The sequence below is a fragment of the Rana temporaria genome, chromosome 6, assembly GCF_905171775.1.
Source record: "Rana temporaria chromosome 6, aRanTem1.1, whole genome shotgun sequence".
NCBI lineage: Eukaryota > Metazoa > Chordata > Amphibia > Anura > Ranidae > Rana > Rana temporaria.
Genome location: NC_053494.1, coordinates 148,084,539 through 148,103,608, shown reverse-complemented (window position 1 = coordinate 148,103,608; position 19,070 = coordinate 148,084,539). Strand labels below are relative to the sequence as shown.

General features: G+C 44.5%; 1 protein-coding gene across 1 annotated transcript in view; it reads right to left on the bottom strand.

Annotated features, from left to right (window-relative positions):
• Positions 1-19,070, bottom strand: part of IQCA1 (IQ motif containing with AAA domain 1) — a 297,557-nt gene that overhangs the window by 39,670 nt on the left and 238,817 nt on the right. The window contains exons 13-15 of the mRNA XM_040358492.1: positions 14,955-15,022; positions 10,551-10,633; positions 10,003-10,110 (exon numbers count right to left, since the gene is read on the bottom strand). Of these exons, the coding sequence (XP_040214426.1) occupies positions 10,003-10,110; positions 10,551-10,633; positions 14,955-15,022 (259 nt within the window). The remainder of the gene's footprint in view (positions 1-10,002; positions 10,111-10,550; positions 10,634-14,954; positions 15,023-19,070) is intronic.

Here is a 19,070-nt window from a genome sequence, read left to right as displayed (position 1 = left end):
CGGGTTGGTGATGAGCGTTTCTATGGAGAGGGGGAGGAGATGAATGGCACTATGGAGAGGGAAGGTGGAGGAGATGAATGCCACTGTAAAGAGAGGATTAGACAGTGGAGGCAAAGGAGATATGTGGCATTATTGAGAGGGTAGGCAGAGAAGATGAGCATCACTATGGAGAGTGTAAAGAGAGGTGATGAACATCTCTATGGAGAGATGGGTCGAGGAGATGATCGCACCTTAGGAGAGGGGAGGTAGAGGAGATTACCTCCATGATAGATAGGGAGATAGAAAAGAAGAGCACTACCACACTACCCTGGCAGAAATGAGGAGCTTAACCATGGAGAGGGAAGGTGGAAGAGAGGAATCAAAGACAGGAGAGCAAAGGAGCATCCCTATGGATAGGGCCAGTGGAGGAGAGGTGTGCCACTATGGAGACAGTAAGTGGAAGATAGGAGGATCGCTATGAGGATGTGCAGTGAAGGAGAGGAGTACCACTATGAAGATGGAAAGCAGAGGAGATGAGCAACACTATGGAGAAGGGAGTAGCAGCAGATGAGCTTACAGTACATTTCTTATCCTCACATATAGTTTATCATAACAGCTCTAGTTATGGAATGTCATATACCAGGAAGGAAGGAGGAGCATTAAACAGATATTTCTCAGGAAAGGTTAATGTGACAATAGCCTTATGGACATAGCTAATCAGTCTTTACTCTGCTGTAACAGATTCTGCACCATTGAATGACAGCTCAGCTTTAGAACCCTTTCACACTGGGTCGGCGGCGGTAAAGCACCGCTATTTTTAGCGGCTGTTTACCGTCATTTACGTGGTGCTATTCGGTGCTATTCGTGGCCAAATATAGTGGCCAAAAAAGGGTTAAAACCGCCGGCAAAACCACTCCTACAGTGCCTCAAAAATGCTTCTAGCAGGATTTTTTTTACCATCCCACGGCGGTTCCCCCCCGCAATAGCTAACCCCTCCTGGGGAGCTTTCTCCCAAGGGGGTTACCTTGCGGGCGCGCTCCGGTGTCATACATTCGGCGTACATAGCCGCCGAGTGTATGACTCGGCCCCGCCTCCGGCGACCGTGTCATTGGATTCGATTGACAGCAGCGGGAGTCAATGGCTGCGCTGCTATCAATCTATCCAATCAACACCGAGATTCCGGGGAGAAGAGGATGCTGGGGATGCGCAGAGCAGGTGAACGGGCTCAGGTAAGTAAAATGGGGGGGTGTGATTGCCAGGCGTTTTTTCACCTTAATGCATAGGATGCATTAAGGTGGAAAAACATGAACTTTTAAAACCCCTTTAAAGTAAGCAGCACTGAGGAGCCAACACCATTAAAAGTTGTAAACTGGAAGTCCTGGGGCAAGACGTTGGTGTTAAAGTAAAAAAACACGGAGGGCTTAATACCACTTTAAACAATCAGTGAGAGTCTGCATAGTGTGAGCACTTTGGGAAGTCAAAGGTAATGAGATTTCAAAGTTCCTGTTAGTCTCATTGATATACCCCTTGATGACTCTATATCCTCGGAGACCATTCAGATGTTTTTTATTTGCCAACCATTGTATTTTGCTTGCGCACATCTGTATGCCGGCATATTATAAAACAAATACACTATAATAAAACATGACAGAGAATTACACACACAAAGAACTAGAATGCTGGGAACCAGGAAACACTCTGAACTGTAATGTTAAAACAATTTCTTAGTGCAAATCTAAAAGAAAAAAAATTCTGACGATACCAGCCAATTTTTATGTGCTTGAATTATTCTTGGTATTTGCCGTTGTTATTATAATATGTTATATTTATACAAGTTTGTTGTTCACATCTATTTGGAGAGATAATTCCTGTAGTGCACCTGTTGCCGGTGTACAGCGGAGATATGCACAAAGGGAAAAAAAGGCATTGCAGCTTAACAATCCTCTAGGTACTAACTTAGGCCTCGTACACACGACCGAGGAACTCGTCAGGCGAAACACATCGTTTTTCTCGTCGAGTTCCTTGTTAGGCTTGTCAGGGAACTCGACAAGCTTGCTTTGCGTACACACTGTCAAGACAAAATCTCCTCGTTCTCAAACGCAGTGACATACAACACATACAACGGCAGGCGAAGTTCGATTCCACTGGCTAAACTCTTGTGGCTGGTTTTGCTAATCTCATGTGTTTGCGTGTTAAGTAAAAGTTTGTTAAGAGACGATTTGCACTTTTCAGTCTGTTACAGCTTGAAAAATGTGTTATCTCCATTACAAATGCTACTTTTACTCCCGTCTCATACTTTATTCTGAGCAAGCACGGGTTTCTTAGCATACACACGCTCGAGTTTCTCGTCGGAAACCAGCCCGACCAGGAACTCGACGAGCCAATTTGAGACTCCCGTCGAGGAAATAGAGAACTTGCTCTCTTTTTGGCTCGTCGAGTTTCTCGACAGTTTCCTCAACGAAAATGTACACACGACCGGTTACCTCGGCAAAAAAATATCTCCCAGCAAATTTCTTGATGGATTCTGCCGAGGAAACCGGTCATGTGTACAAGGCCTCAGGCCTCTGGAGCAAAGGTTTGAAACGTAAGGACTGGGATCTCAGTAGGGTTGCACAATTTCCCGGTCTCCGAATTATTAGACATGGCACCAGTGGCGGCTGGTGCTCAAAATTTTTGGGGGGGCGCAAAGGAAAAAAAAAATTGCAGTCTCACTGTGCCCAAACGCAGCCACTGTTACATGCCATCAAATGCAGCTACTGTGCCATCAATTCGCACCACTGTGCCATGCCATTAAACGCAGTCACTGTGCCATGCCATCAAATGCAGTCACTGTGCCATGCCATCAAATGCAGTCACTGTGCCATCAATTTGCACCACTGTGCCATCAATTCGCACCACTGTGCCATGCCATTAAACGCAGTCACTGTGCCATGCCATCAAATGCAGTCACTGTGCCATCAATTCGCACCACTGTGCCATGCCATTAAACGCAGTCACTGTGCCATCCATTGTCACCACTGTGCCATGCCATTAAATGCAGCCACTGTGCCATCCATTGTCACCACTGTGCCATGCCATTAAACGCAGCCACTGTGCCATACATTGTCACCACTGTGCCATGCCATTAAACGCAGCCACTGTGCCATCCATTGTCACCACTGTGCCATCCATTGTCACCACTGTGCCATACATTGTCACCACTGTGCCATGCCATTAAACGCAGCCACTGTGCCATACATTGTCACCACTGTGCCATGCCATTAAACGCAGTCACTGTGCCATCCATTGTCACCACTGTGCCATGCCATTAAACGCAGCCACTGTGCCATACATTGTCACCACTGTGCCATGCCATTAAATGCAGCCCCTGTGCCATACATTGTCACCACTGTGCCATGCCATTAAACGCAGCCACTGTGCCATCCATTGTCACCACTGTGCCATCCATTGTCACCACTGTGCCATGCCATTAAACACAGCCACTGTGCCATCCATTGTCACCACTGTGCCATGCCATTAAACGCAGCCACTGTGCCCTTTAATGGTCGCCGCTGTGCCAATTGTCCCCACTGTGCCCTGTAAATTGCGTTTCCCCCCCCCTGCCCGGCACTTACCTTTACTGGAGTCAGGCATCCACGTCCCACGATGTCTTCTCCCGCCCTCGATGACTGACAGGCGTCTCAGCCAATCAGGTTACAGGTAGCCAGAACCGGCCAACGTGATTGGCTGAGACGCCTGTCATCTTATTCAAGGGGCGTACAGTCTGTGCGCTCCGAGAATAAGCTTCCGGCTGTATTGGGAAAGCCTATCAGAGCCGTTGGCTTTGATAGACATTTCCCTACAGCCAACCAGCTGGCGTTATTCAGATGGCCGGACATTGAGCGCCGACCATCTGAATAACAGCGGCAGCGGCGAAAATAACATAGATTCGTGCAATGCATGAATCTATGTTATTTCACTCAGTGGCGGTGAGAGCCAGAGGGGGCGGCGCTCCAGCGCCCTCTATGGACGAACCGCCACTGCATGGCACTCATTTTTTTTGGCTCTTATAACAGCAGCAAACTGGCAGACTGTAAAGTTATGCACTTGGGGGCTAAGAATATGCATGCATTATACTGCACATACTAGGAGGAGTAAAACAGGGGGAATCCATAGTGGAGAAGGATCTGGGTGTTTGGCACCACTTAACCACTTCACGTAAACTGCCGTACTGGTACGGCGGTAGAAAGAAGTGGATGTATCGGTGTATAGCCTGCAGCTGCAGGCTATACCCTGTACCATTTTTTTTAGAGTGGGCGGTCAGCTATCTGGTGATAACAGCCGATCTGGCTCGGAAGCTGCTCGGCCGTTATCCCAGGCAGCAGGAGGGGATGCCCCCTCCAGCCGCTGTCCGCTGCTCTTCCTAGGCCTCCCGTACCACCAGGAGACCCAAGCCGTGATCCGGCACGTATGACCTGAATGAAGCCGTATTCAGCTTCGAACGGGTCTCCGTAGTAAAATTCCGGAAGCAGCGTCACAACGTCACTTCCTGTTTACTCAGCTGCCAGTGTTGCAGAGTTTGGCGATCTGAATACTTTGAAGTGAAAAGGAGAAATTTGGGGTCCCGATCCCTCCATAAAGAGTGCCTGTCACCACCTATTACTGTCACAAGGGATGTTTACATTCCTTGTGACAGCAATAAAAGTGATCAGTGATGTGTTTTTTTTTTAACCCCCCCTGGCGGTATTCCCGAGTCTGACTCAGGGTTACATTTCTGTGCTGCAATCGGTAACCCCGAGTCAGACTCGAGCTTGCCCTGGCTGAATCCACAGGCATGGTTTACTTACCTTGTCCCTGGATCCAGCGATGCCACCGCGCTGTGTGAGCGAGCGGGTGCTCGCTCAATTCACACAGTGCCTCTGTGTGCCGCCGATCTCCGTTCCCTGCGACGTTGAACGAAGCGGAGAACGGCGCCAAATTCAAAAAGGTAAACAAACACCTTACATACAGTATACTGTAATCTTATAGATTACAGAACTGTATGTAAAAAATACACACCCCCCTTGTCCCTAGTGGTCTGCCCAGTGTCCTGCATGTACTTTTATATAATAAAAACTGTTCTTTCTACCTGCAAACTGTAGATTGTCCATAGCAACCAAAAGTGTCCCTTTATGTCAAAAATGGTTTTAGAGCAGCTAGAAAACAGCGATAATAAATTATAATCACTTGCAGAATTGTGCGATAGCGATTTGTGGGGAAATTCGTCATAAAAAAATAAAAGTAATGACAGCGACAATTCTGCAACTGAGCAAATTTCAGTGATTTTGAGTTGATTACATTATTGAATAATTTTTATTATAATTATATTATTATTTGTTATAATTATTTATTATATTATAATTTATCATTTTGTTTTTAATTTTTTTTTTATACCCGGGATGCCTACTAGACTCTTGTTTGGTCAGATTTAAGTGAGTTATTCCTAAAAATTACAGGCCTACAGTATAAAACGCCAAATTTCCTTGCAAATAATGGTACCGCTTTCAGCACCTAAAATCTGAAATAATCATACCGCTAGGGAGGTTAACGGGCAAGTGTTAAAAAATAAAATAAATAAATACATTGTAAAGCACCAAACAAAAAGTAACAAAGAAAACACATACGTAGCACATACGTAAGTCGTACCAGAAAATGTAAATGGTGTTGTAATCACATACAGTATGTGAGATATCGCTGCAATCATTAGTGTGAGCAATAATTCTAGCACTATACCTCCTCTGTAACTGTAACCTGGTAACTGTTACATTTTTTTAAAGAGTCGGCAATGGAAATTTTTAAGTACTGTTGTTTGTCGCCATTTCATTTGTGCGGAATTTTCAACCGTAACATGTTTGGTATCTATTTACTCGAGGTAACATCCTCTTTCATAATATACAAAATAATTGGGCTAACCATACTGTTTTCTTATTTTTTTATTTAAAAAAAAAAATTGCATTTGAAAGACCGCTGCGCAAGTACCGTGTGACATAAAATATTGCGCCCGCCATTTTATTCTCCAGAGTCTTTGCTAAAAATATATATATATAATGTTTTGGGTTCTAAGTAATTTTCTAGCAAAAAATACTGAATGGTCCTTAAGTGGTTAAAGCGGTTGTTCCAGGGTTTTCTAAAAGTTTTCTAAAAGTCAGCGGCTACAAAAAGTTTAGCTACTGACTTTTAATAAACAGACACTTAAACTGTCCCACAATCCAGCAATTCGGCCGCACGGAGCCCCGCTCCTCTCCCCCTCCTCTTCTCTGTGCCTCCATTGAAACTGTGGGCACAGCTTGCAGCTTCATGGCCGGGCGCTCACTGCGCATGCGCTCTCCCAGTGGACAGCCAATCTTCTGGGACCTGTCACATGTCTCAGAAGATTGCCGAGAGGGAGGGGCCACCTAGGGGGAGAAATGTCGTCACCTAGGCGGCTTGTAGGCGGACGAGGGAATTTGGACAGGAAGTCCCATTCAAAACTAAGCACCCACTCCCCTTCCCCAAAAAAAATGACATGCCAAATGTGCCATGTAAGGGGGCTAGGAGTGCTTAAAGCGGAAGTTCCACTTTTGGGTGGAACTCCACTTTAATATTAGTATGCAATGCCAAGCTGCAGTTTCCAAAGCGAGCAAAGTCCTTTCTTGTATTAAAGCGGAGGTCCATCCAAATTTTTTTTTAAAAGCCAGCAGCTACAAATTCTGCAGCTGCTGACTTTTAATAAATGAACACTTACCTGTCCAGCGCGCCCACGATGTCGGTAGCTGAAGCCGAGCAACTGCTTGTCTTTCGGCTGCCCCTGCCGCCATCCTCAGTGAGGGAATCAGGAAGTGATGCATTGCGGCTTCACTGCCCGGTTCCCTACTGCGCATGAGCGAGTGGCGCGGCCCATCCTCACTGGTCCCCGCTGTCTCCTGGGACCAGTGTGTTTCCCAGAAGACAGTGTGGGTGGCGTTAAGGGGCGTAACTATTCCCAGAAGTGGGTGCAAATACAGGTACAGGTATCTGCACCCCCCTCCCCCCTGAAAGGTGCCAAATGTGACATCGGAAACTGGTGAAAGTGCAACCAAACTGACAAAAGTCATGGAGGAGCTCAGCTATGAGGAACAATTAGCTGAAGAGAATTGATTCTCTCTTGAGAAGAGGAGATTAAGGGGGGATATAATCAACATTTACAATTACATAAGTGGTCCATATAGTGAACTTGGTTTTGAGTAATTCACTTTAAGGTCATCACAGAGGACAAGGGGGCACTCTTTACGTCTAGAGGAAAAAAGATTTAATCTCCAAATACAGAAAGGTTTCTTACCGGTAATAAGCTGTGAAAATGTGGAATAAACTCCCTCAAGAGGTGGTTCTGTCCCGCTCAGTGGATTGCGTTAAAAAAAAGGCCTAAATTCTTTGTACATATTATAACTGGATACTAATATTTATAGGTAAAGTTGATCCAGAGAATATCCGATTGCCTCTCGGGGGATCAGGAAGGAATTTTTTTCCCCTGCTGGAGCAAATTGGTTCATGCTTTGCTGGGTTTTTTGCCTTCCTTTGGATCAACTGTAGGTAAAGGATTGAGTGTATAGGATTGCATGATTTATTTTTTTAGGATATTTTTTTTAAGATGGATTGTATCTTTTTTTAACCAGACTAACTATGTAACAGCAAACTGACATTTGGGGTCCCACCATAAAAAAAGCTAGAGAATTTACAAGCTTTTCCTCAACAAGTGTTGAAAAAAAAAACAATTGTTATCTGAATAACTAAGATAATATCCTTATCCAGGAGTGGAAATGTATTTCTGTGTAAGGTTTAGTACTGTTCTACATTTACTTTGGAAAGTTCTGTGTGGAGACCAGCCATGAAGACTGGTTCCAAAACGTTGTCCTTACACTTAGGCCGAGTACTCACGGCAGGACATGTCCGATGAAAACGGTCTGCAGACCGTTTCCATCGGACATGTCTGGCCGGGGACTGCCCGGGGACTTCTGTTCGATGGCTATACACACCATCGAACAGAAGCCCGCGCGTAAACATTACGCGGGGCGTGTCCGCGGTGTCGCCGCGTCGATGACGCGGTGTCGCCGCGACAATGACGCGGCGACGTGGGCGGGCCGCCTTAAAAATGCTTCCACGCATGCGTCGAAGTCATTCGACGCATGCGAGGGATGCGGGCGGCAGGACATGTACGGTAGGTCTGTACAGACGACCGTACATGTCCGGGCGGACAGGTTTCCAGCGGACTGTTTTAAAACAAGTCCGGGAAACAGTTGTCCGCTGGAAACCTGTCCGATCCGTCCCAAAATGGTCCGCTCGGGCCAACACACGGCCAAACATGTCTGCTGAAACTGGTCTGCGGACCAGTTTCAGCAGACATGTTTGGTCGTGAGTACGGGGCCATAGAGAACATATGAGCTCCACGATCGCTTCTCTGGAATAAATCTAAGGCCGGATTAGGACTTGTATGCACTACATAAATCTTACTATATGTAGAAAGGCCTAGGACAACTGCCAACAGACTGTACCATGACACATGATCTCTCTAGACCATGGAGCTATGGAGGTAAGTGAAAGTGCAGTACAAGATTAGACACACAAGTCCCACCTGATATTAACAGTGTTATTTATTACGTGATAATATGCCTTGATTCAAGTCAAGTATTTTTCAGAATGGTCAAACTCATACGGGAATAAGATCGTCAGAAAACAACTTCAATATTCATTTTTAACAGAGTAAGGCAAGAAAAGGGATTTCAACTGTTGATTTATCACCCGTTTTATCCTACTTCCTCTATACTGCTTTCATTTGATACTTCTTTTCGGTGTAAGTTCCAAGTACCGTATATACTCGAGTATAAGCCGAGTTTTTCAGCCCTTTTTTTAAGGCTGAAAATACCCCCCCTCGGCTTATACTCGAGTCAGTGTACCTGAAGTTATTGAGAGGCTGCAGGCGTCCATCGTTTAAAACGCGCGGTATCCTCCTGGTCCCTTCCTTGATAGGTGGAACTGTGTCTGCTGAGAAACGCCTATTAAGAACGTTCGCTCATCCTCGGGTTTCCCAGCAGACACTGTGTTCAGTGTTCCGCCAATCACGGACGCCTTTTCATCTTCGGACAAGAGGACATCCGTGATTGGCGGAACACTGAACACAGTGTCTGCTGGGAAACGGAGTCCAAAGGATGAGAGATCGTCCGTGATAGGCGGAACTGTGTCTGCTGAGAAACGCCTATCAAGAACGTTCTCTCATCCTTGGGTTTCCCAGCAGACACTGTGTTTAGTGTTCTGCCAATCACGGACGCCTTTTCATTTTCGGACAAGAGGATGTCCGTGATTGGTGGAACACTGAACACAGTTTCTGCTGGGAAACGGAGTCTGAGGATGAGAGAATGTCCGTGATAGGCGGAACTGTGTCTGCTGAGAAATGCCTATCACGGAAGGGACCAGGAGGAGACCATGAGTTTTAAACAATGAATGGACGCCCGCAGTCTGTAAATTTTCAGGTACACTGACAATGGGCACAGTAAGGATGGGCACAGTGAGGTTGCAATGGGCACAGTGAGATTGGCACAGTGGGGTTGCAATGGGCACAGTGAGGTTGGCACAGTGAGGTTGCAATGGGCACAATGGGGTTGGCACAGTGAGGTTGCAATGGGCACAGTGAGGTTTCAATGGGCACAGTGAGGTTTCAATGGGCACAGTGAGGTTGGCACAGTGAGGTTGGGCACAGTGAGGCTGCAATGGACACAGTGAGGTTGCAATGGGCACAGTGAGGCGTGCAAATGGGCATTGTTGACCCTCTTTTCTGCTTACAGTTGCTGCTGCATTCTAACCCTAGGGTTATACTCGAGTCAATAAGTTTTCCCAGTTTTTTGGGGTAAAATTAGGTACCTCGGCTTATACTCGGGTCGGCTTATACTCGAGTATATACGGTACCTCTTGTCCATTTGTTCCAACCTGTACTGTTATCCATGAATAACTGATCAACAATACACCAGTAAACATATGAGTGAAATGTGAACTCACCTAAAGGCAGAACTCCGTACAAGACTAGAAGCTGCTTGACATCACTGAGGGATGGCATCGGCTCTATGTCAGCCTGGCGTATGGTAGTGCCCAAATAACTGTATTCAGCTGCAGAATATATACAAGAAGGTTAACAAACAGCTTTACAACTCAAACAAATGTGTTGGTACCCAAATAAAACTCAAGTTGTTGTTTGTTTAGCATAGGTTAGAAACTGTAAAACAAATTAATGATTGTTGGAAGAGGTGTGGATGAATGTCACAGTCTCCCCTCATCCAATCACAGAATGCCTTGAATTCAGTGAAAAGGATACAAGACATTTTCTGAATGGTTGGGGTGGATAGAAAGCAATCTACTGTGAAACAGCCGGAGTGTGAGTCTCAGCATTGGATGTTTGGTGCTTACTGTACTATACATGTACTATATATCTGAAACACAGCAGAATCCACACATGGGACAGGCATCAATAGAGATTATATTGAAAAACAATATATATTTTTTCCTCACAATGCGGCTTTAAGTCAAAATAAGAAGATCTAATGCTTTACCTATGAAATCTGACATCTTGACAGGCTTTGGTTTTATGAGAATACCTTCTGTAACCAATTCCTCATATAACGAATCAATGGTCCTGTGTGACACACAAAAAGAATGTCATATTTAGAACTAACTTAAAGTGAATGTAAACTCTAGCAGTAACGTTTTCTTCTTTGCTCCCCTTTGGTCTGGTAAATATATCACTGAAAGTGTTTTATTATTTCTGTTCGTCAAGTGCAAAAAAAAAAGTAGCTGTTTCTTCTAGCCAGAAATCTTGTGATAATGTCCTGTATACAGTAGTTAGCATTGTTTCTCTGTTATCTCCATGAGCTACAAAACACCTCCCACCGTAATGGAAAAGAGAGGGAAGTGTTATGCAGTCCTAGCAAATGGGGAGATTTACTAAAAATCTGCTGCAGCTGTGCATGGTAGCCAATCAACTTCAACTTGTTCAGTTAGGCCCCTTTCACACGGGGCGGATCAGTAATGACCGCCCTGTGTTCACCCGATCCGATCCGCCAGACGGTTGGAAAAGTAGGTTTTTCCTCCGTCACACTTTGGCGGATCGGAGCGGGTCGGATGTCAGCAGGGATGTCACCGCTGACATCCGTGGCTCCATAGAGGAGCACGGAGCGCCCGTTCAGGTCCACCAAAAAAACTGGCAGGTGAACCGGAACGGGCGCTCCGTGTGAAAGAGCCCTTAAGCTTTGGCAATAAAACCTGAAAGCTGCTTGGTTTCTATGCAGAGCTGCACCCGAATTTCCACTCTCCGGTTTTAGTACATATCCCCCACAGTGTTATGCAGTCCTAACACACTTCATGTTCTAGGGCAGGGGTGTCAAACTCAATTTCATCGTGGGCCGCATCAGCATTATGATTGCCCTCAAAAGGGCCGGTTGTATCTATAAGATTAGATGTCCAGCGCATCCCCTCCCCTTTACATTATATGTCAAGAGCCACCCCACCATCAGAAGTTGAGTCCCCCATTCTCCCTTACATCACAGTGCACCCCCCTTTCCTTATGCCGCTGCTGGGAAGAAGCTGGATGCATTGCTTGAAAGCAGAAAGTTAGGCCCGGATTCACAAAGCACTTACGCCGACGTATAACAAGTTACGCCAAGGTAAATGCAAATGTGCGCCGTCGTATCTGTGCGCAAGACCCACAAACAGAGATGCGCCTAAAACCAGGCTACACCCCGCCGACGTATCTTGCTTACTCCGGCGTAGACAGGGCGCACATTTAGGCTGGGAGCATGGTGCCGCTCCCATTGATTAGTCATTCAAACATGCAAATGAGGGAAATACGGCAATTCACGAACCTGCCTGCGCCCGACGCAGGCTACAAGAGGTGCGCGTAAGTTGTACGTCCGGCGTAAAGTTAAGCCCCATAAAGGAGGTGTAACCCAGCAGCAGACATGCAAAGGTCTGCACCAGGGAACACAAGCCAGCCAAGCCGGCGTATTTTACGTTGGACGTGTGTCTAGCTGGGCGTAGGTTACGTTCATGGCATACGCAGTGATCCGGCGTATCTTAGGCAGTTGTTCCGACGTGGTTCTGAGCATGCGCAGGGGGATGCGTCCACGTCACGGCGCATGCGCAGTTCGTTAAACGTACTTGTCTGGCGCTCGGACCATCGATTGCATGGGGGTCACGCCTCATTTGTATGGGTTTGCATGGGTCAAGCCCACTTCTACCTACGCCGGCCTGCGCCTTCCAAACCTACGCCACGCTGACGCAGCACTGGCTTCCTGAATTTCATGCTTGCCTCTCTGCGCTGCGTCGGTGTGGCGTACATTGGTTTGCCCTACGGCGGCGTAATGTGCGCCCGCTCTCTGTGAATCTGGGCCTAAGGGTCTGGAGGAGGATTACAAGGCAAAAAGTGTGAAAATAAACCAAATACAGCCACCATATCTAAAGAGCAGTAAACTGCAAACCTATTAGTTTTTGTTTTTGGTTTTAGATATGCTTTAGCACCACTAGCCAGACATAACAAATTTCTTTTGTATGTACAACATATTTTGTACAGAACTGCAGTGTAACAAACAGTGATCTTGCTTAGGGCTTGTGGACACAGGCTTTTGTACATGTTACAGCTTCTATTTTCTCCATACAAGTCAATAAAAATGCAAAAACAGTTCTATGCCTAATACACACAAAAATTGGACGAAAAACGTAGCTTTCAAAGCGATCATCTGATAATCTGGTCGTTAGTACACAGCTTTTGAGAACCGGTAACGACAGTTTATGTGAAATTATCCAAAGGGACAGACATTAAACTTTTTCTTGTACAATACCAGAATGAACAGTTTTTCAAACGTGTTTTTTTGGGGAGAAAACTGTTTCATGAATGAAAAAAAACCCAGTAAAGTTAGCCCAATTTTTTGTATGATGTGAAAGATGATGTAACTCCAATGAAATAGATATCTAACATGCTTTAAAATTGCGCACACTTGTGGAATGGTGCCAATCTTTGGTACTTAAAAATCTCCATAGGCAACGCTTAATTTTTTTTTACAGATTACCAGTTTAGAGTTACAGAGGAGGTCTTAGGCTAGAATTGTTGGCGTTGCGCTAATGCACGTGGCATTACTTCACATGTGTGATTTAAACTCCGTTTACATATGTGGGCGCTACTTACGTATGCACTCGCTTCTGTGTGCGAGCACGCAGGGACACGGGGCTCTTTAAATTTTACATTTTTGTTCCTGTTTATTTTACCTTAATTTTTGTATTATTACATGTTCTCTTTTGATCACTTTTACTCCTATTACAAGGAATGTAAACATCCTTTATAATAGGAATAGTGCGTGACAAGTCCTCTTTATGGAGAGATGTGGGGTCTATAAAGACAGGCTGGAAAGACAGAGATAAAAAAAATTAAACTGTCTAGGCTTTTCCAGTCGAGTCCCCCGGCATTGTTTACAATGCGCCGGCCCGGTTGTGACATCCTAACGTCGCACCCGGGCCTCCGTGGGTCATAGAGATGACTGGGGACAATCTGGTCACCAGAAATCTCTATGATCAACTTCCGGAGGCGACCGATTTGTTCTCCAGCTCGCCGATCACACGGGCAAGCCCAGAGAAGCACTGGAGGGGGGGGGGTGTATCCTCCCACCGCCTGTAAGAATGATAAAGCGGCCATAATTGCCGGCCAAAAAAGATGACAGCTGAATAATGCCTGTAGCTGCAAGCATCATTTAGATATCCCCACTCAAAGTCCAGGACGTCATATGGCGTGCTTGGGCTGGAAGTGGTTAAACGTTGGTTATTATCTGTCAAGTTAAATCATTCAGGAGAGGTTTTAAAACGTCCCGAGTACATGAAGCCCAAATCTCCCAAAAGCATATTATATTTGTCCATCTACAGGAGCTCTGAGGCTGCATTCACACCTGAGCGTCGGTCGTTTTTTTCGGCGTTTTTTTCCGGCGTTTTGTCGCGCGTATTCATGCTTATTTGCGCCTTTGCATTCAGCGTTGTCTGACGTTTTTGTACTTCGACGTTTTTAATTTTAGCCAATAGGAAAAATTATCATCTTTTCATCACTTGTTGCTATGTTGGTAGATTTTTTTAATCTTCTGCCTGGGTGAAAAGTTCTATTGATTAAAGCGACAAAACGCCCGTAGCAAACACTCGTTGTCGCGCAAGTCGCTTGAATCGAGCGTTTCCATTACTTTCTATGGGAAATGGAAACGCTCAAATACGCCCAAACCGCCCGATACGCGCAGAAAAAATGGGTCCGGAACTTGTTTGAGCTACAGGCGTTCGGCGTTTCGGCATTCGTCGTGGAGATGTGAACCATCTCTATAGAGAATAATGTTATTTTTCCCCTCTAGCGTCTTTGAGCGTCGCGCTTCAGGCGACAAAACGCCTAGGTGTGAATGCAGCCTTAGTGATATAAACAAGAAATTAGATATTGCTCATTTCTTCAGACCCCTATACTATGTCTTTAGCTACCTTAGAGTTTACCTATCTTTTTAAAAATACAAATCTGGTGGTGGCTTTATAGATCCACCACCTGGTACCTGCATGCACTCTTCTTTACCTGTTACAGGTTGCTCTACAACAGAAGGAGCCACTAGGTAGTAATGTCACCAACTTTCCTCAACTCTTCACTTGCTACAAAGTGCTATAAGCTGACCTATTGACTCATACAGAGATAAGAATAGTGGGAAGGCACAGGTCACACAGCACTCATAATAATTGTGGTAACTGTCTCAATAATAAGAGTATCTCTTATTTTGGGGAGATGCTACAATGCCATAGAAATAAAAGAAAAGTAGATGCCCCACTGCAAGATTACTATATTTTAAAAGAAATAGCAAACAGCATAACACAATTTGTTACATTAAGGCTAGTGCCCCGTGGAATCCCTAAAAACTGTTGGAGATTTATCACAACAAAATATGGGCACATACCTGTCTGGAGTTAGATCTTTTTCCTTCTTTTTCTTTCTTTTACCACTTTTCTTCCCTTTCTTCTTTTTCTATTATTAGAATATATTTTAAGTTAAGGTTTTCAAAATGAACAAACAGGCATGCAAACTTTGCTGTTAAAGATGTATATAAAGATGCTGTTAAATAAATATATATATCAGGTTAATTGTCTCTTGTCTAAATTGGGCCTAGTATGTGTATGTATGAATGTGACTTAGGGACCTTAGATTGTAAGCTCCTTGAGGGCAGAGACTGATGTGACTGTACAATACATATATATGTAAGTGATGCGTAACTTGTCAGCGCTATATATATATATATATATATATATATATATATATATATTATTATTATACAGGATTTATATAGCGCCAACAGTTTATGCAGTATTTGTGTGTATATTTTATCTAGAGACAAAACTGTATCAGTTTTTAGTTTCAGAACGAGTGGGAACGTTTTGGAAGCTCTGTCAAAATTAGTTTTTTCTGTCATTGGATATCACTGCCCTTCAGCAGAGAGCAATAGGAAAGCCTACATCCAGGGCTTTTTTTCAGCAGGAACGCAGTTCCAGCACCTCTGTCACTGAATCTATGTAATGTCAGGGGGTATTGTAATGTGCTGGAGTTTTTTTTTTGAGCGGTCTATTGTTGCTGGTGGGGGATCTATTGTTGCTAGGGGGTTATGGTACAGGGAGGGATCTACTAGTAAGAGTGGGAGGGTCTATTGATGCTGGCTGCTGGGAGAGTCTATTGTTCCTGGGAGAGGGGGGTATTTGTTGCCAGGGGTCTATAGTTGCTGGAGGGTCTAATGAGGATGGGGTGGATCTATTATTTCTGGTTGCAGGGGTTACATTTTACATCTTGTTATAATTAACAAATTCCAAACAATTTGCTCAGCAGCACAAAATGGATGGTTCTATATTCTCTAAAAGAAACAGTACTGGGAGTTGGGGTTGGTATGGGGTGGGACCAAGGGATGGTGCTCAGAGGTGGGTAGGGGGCAGAGACAAAGAGTGACTCAACAGGAGGGAGTACCTGCACCTATTCTCTGAGAAAAAAAAAAGCCCTTCCTACTGTACACCTTAGGGTTGTTACATGAGTAGGTGGGGGGAATCTGCCAACAGGGACACATACTCCAGTGAAAACTGTTTTTCAATAGATATTTTCTCTCTTCCTTTAGTGTCTTTGGGCCAGGAAGTTAGGGGAAGGACAGCAGACACACACCTCCCAACATTTTGAGATAGGAATGAGGGACACCTATTAACAAATGTATGTAGGAATAAGACACGCCCTCTGCCACACCCCTTTAACCTCCCTGGCAGTATGATTATTTCAGATTTTAGGTGCTGAAAGCGGTACCATTATATTGCATGGAAATTTGGCGTTTTATATTGTAGGACTGCAATTCTTAGGAATAACTCACTTATCCCAGGTATAATAAAATTTGAAACACAAAATCATAAATTATAATATAATAAATACATATAAATAATTATAAAAAAATATATAATATTAACCACTTCAAAACCGCACGCCGTCATATGACGTCCAAATAGGGGATCTGTTATCCCGGGTGAACGTCATATGACGTCCTGTACTTTGTGCGGGGATATCTGAATGATACCTGCACCTAGAGGCATCATTCAGATATCATTTTGTTCCGGCTGCGATCCTGCGCACCGTAAGAACAATCATCCACCCCCTCCCGCTGCCATCCGGTGCTTCTCCGGGCTCTCCCTTGCCATCAGGGGCCTGGAGAGATGATCGCCGCCTGCCGGATGTGAAGCATTGAGATGACTGGTGAGCAGAAGGTCACCAGTCATCTCTATGACCGTCGGAGGCCTGGGCGCGATGTGATGACGTCACACCCGGGTACCTGTAAGTAAACAAACCGCAATTGTGGCTAGTAAGAATGAGATCTGTGAATTTTTTTTCACAATCTCATTCTTTCAAGCCTGGAGGAGAGATGCGGGGTCAATAAGACCCCACATCTCTCCTCCAGGCTTGAAAGAATGAGAAATAATGAAAAATGTTCCCACAAATCGCTATCACTCAATTCTTCAAGTGATTCTAATTTATTATCGCTGTTTTTTTAGCTGGTCTAAAACCACTTTTGACATAAAGTGACACTTTTTGGTTGCTATGGACAATCTCCAGTTTCCAGGCAGAAAGAACAGTTTTTATTATATAAAAGTACATGTAGGACACTGGGCAGACCACTAGGGACAAGGGGGGTGTGTATTTTTTTCATACAGTACTGTAATCTATAAGATTACAGTATACTGTATGTACTGTTTATTTACTTTTTTAAATTTGGCGCCGTGCTTCGTAACGTCGCAGGGAACGGAGATCGGCGGCACACAGGCACTGTGAATCGAGCAAGGAGGACACCGCTCGATCACACAGCGCGGAGGCATCGCAGGATCCAGGAACAAGGTAAGTAACCTGTGCCTGTGGACACTGCAAGGCGGTCCCGAGTCTGACTCAGGGTTACCGCTTTTGGTCCTGAAATTTCACCCCGAGCCAGGCACGGGATTACCGCTCAGGGGGTTAAAGGAGAATTAAAACAAAAAAGGTTAACGTTTTTTTTTACCACAACTATTCCTTTCTATTGGCATTTAAAATGTACAAATGCAGCCATTTAGAAGTTGGATGAAAGGTTTGGCACTAGGAAACACTTTTTAAAAGATAAAACGTGCATTTTATTTACAACTATATAGATCAGACCAAAATGAGGGACAAATGGGGAGGAAAGAGGGACAGAGAGACATTGCTCCATATCAGGGACAGTCCCTCGAAATCAGGAACAGTTGGGAGCTATACAGACAGCCAAAAAAAAAAAAAAAACAGTGGGTTTTAAAGTTCTATCCAAACCTAAAAACAGTTTTGGCTGTAGATACACTTAAATAGGCCTCATGCAAACAAGTGGATTCTTGTGCATTGCGCTGGAAGTATGACAATGATATCTGAACACTATTCTAATTATGTATGAGGCCACTGGCTTGAAGTGAGTCTGAAGAGACACGTCCTTTTTAACCACTTCTCTACTTTGGGTGTTTTTCAGATTTGGCGTTTACAAGACTAAAACAGTTTTTTTTGCTAGAAAATTACTTAAAACCCACAAACATTATATATTTTTTTTTCTAACACCCTAGAGAATAAAATGGCGATCATTGCAATACTTTTTGTCACACCATATTTGCGCAGCGGTCCTACAAGTGCACTTTTTTTGGAAAAAAATCACTTTTTTGAATTAAAAAATAAGACAGCAATAAATTTGGCCCAATTTTTTTATATATTGTGAAAGATAATGTTACGCCGAGTAAAATGGTACCCAACATGTCACGCTTACAAATTGCGCCCGCTCGTGGCATGGCGTCAAACTTTTACCCTTAAAAATCTCGATAGGCGACGTTTAAAAAATTCTATAGGTTGCATTTTTTGAGTTGCAGAGTAGGTCTAGGGCTATAATTATTGCTCTCGCTCTAACGATCGCGGCGATACCTCACTTGTGTCGTTTGAACACCGTTTTCATATGCGGGCGCTACTCGCGTATGCGTTCGCTTCTGCGCATGAGCTCGTCGGGACGGGGCGCTTTAAAAATTTATTTTTTCTTATTTATTTTTATTTATTTTATTATTTTTTACACTGGAAAAAAAAAAAGATCACTTTTATTCCTATTACAAGGAATGTAAACATCCCTTGTAATAGAAAAAAGCATGACAGGTCCTCTTAAATATGAGATCTGGGGTCAAAAAGACCTCAGATCTCATATTTAGACTAAAATGCAAAAAAAAAAAAAAAATACATTTGAAACTGTCATTTTTTCAAATGACAAAAAAAAAAATGTTTCTTTAAGAGGCTGGGCGGGATGACGTTTTGACGTCACTTCCGCCCAGCAGAGCTATGGGGACGGGTGAAGGAGATTTTTCCTTCAGTCTCGTCCCCAGTCAGCAGCCGAACGGTCCCGATTGCCTCCGCCGCTACCGACGGCTACGGTAAGCGGCGGAAGGGGCCCTCTCCCGCCGCCGATAACGGCGATCTCTCGGCGAATCCGCCGTTATCCCTAACAGAACCGCTGACACTAAAGATTGATACC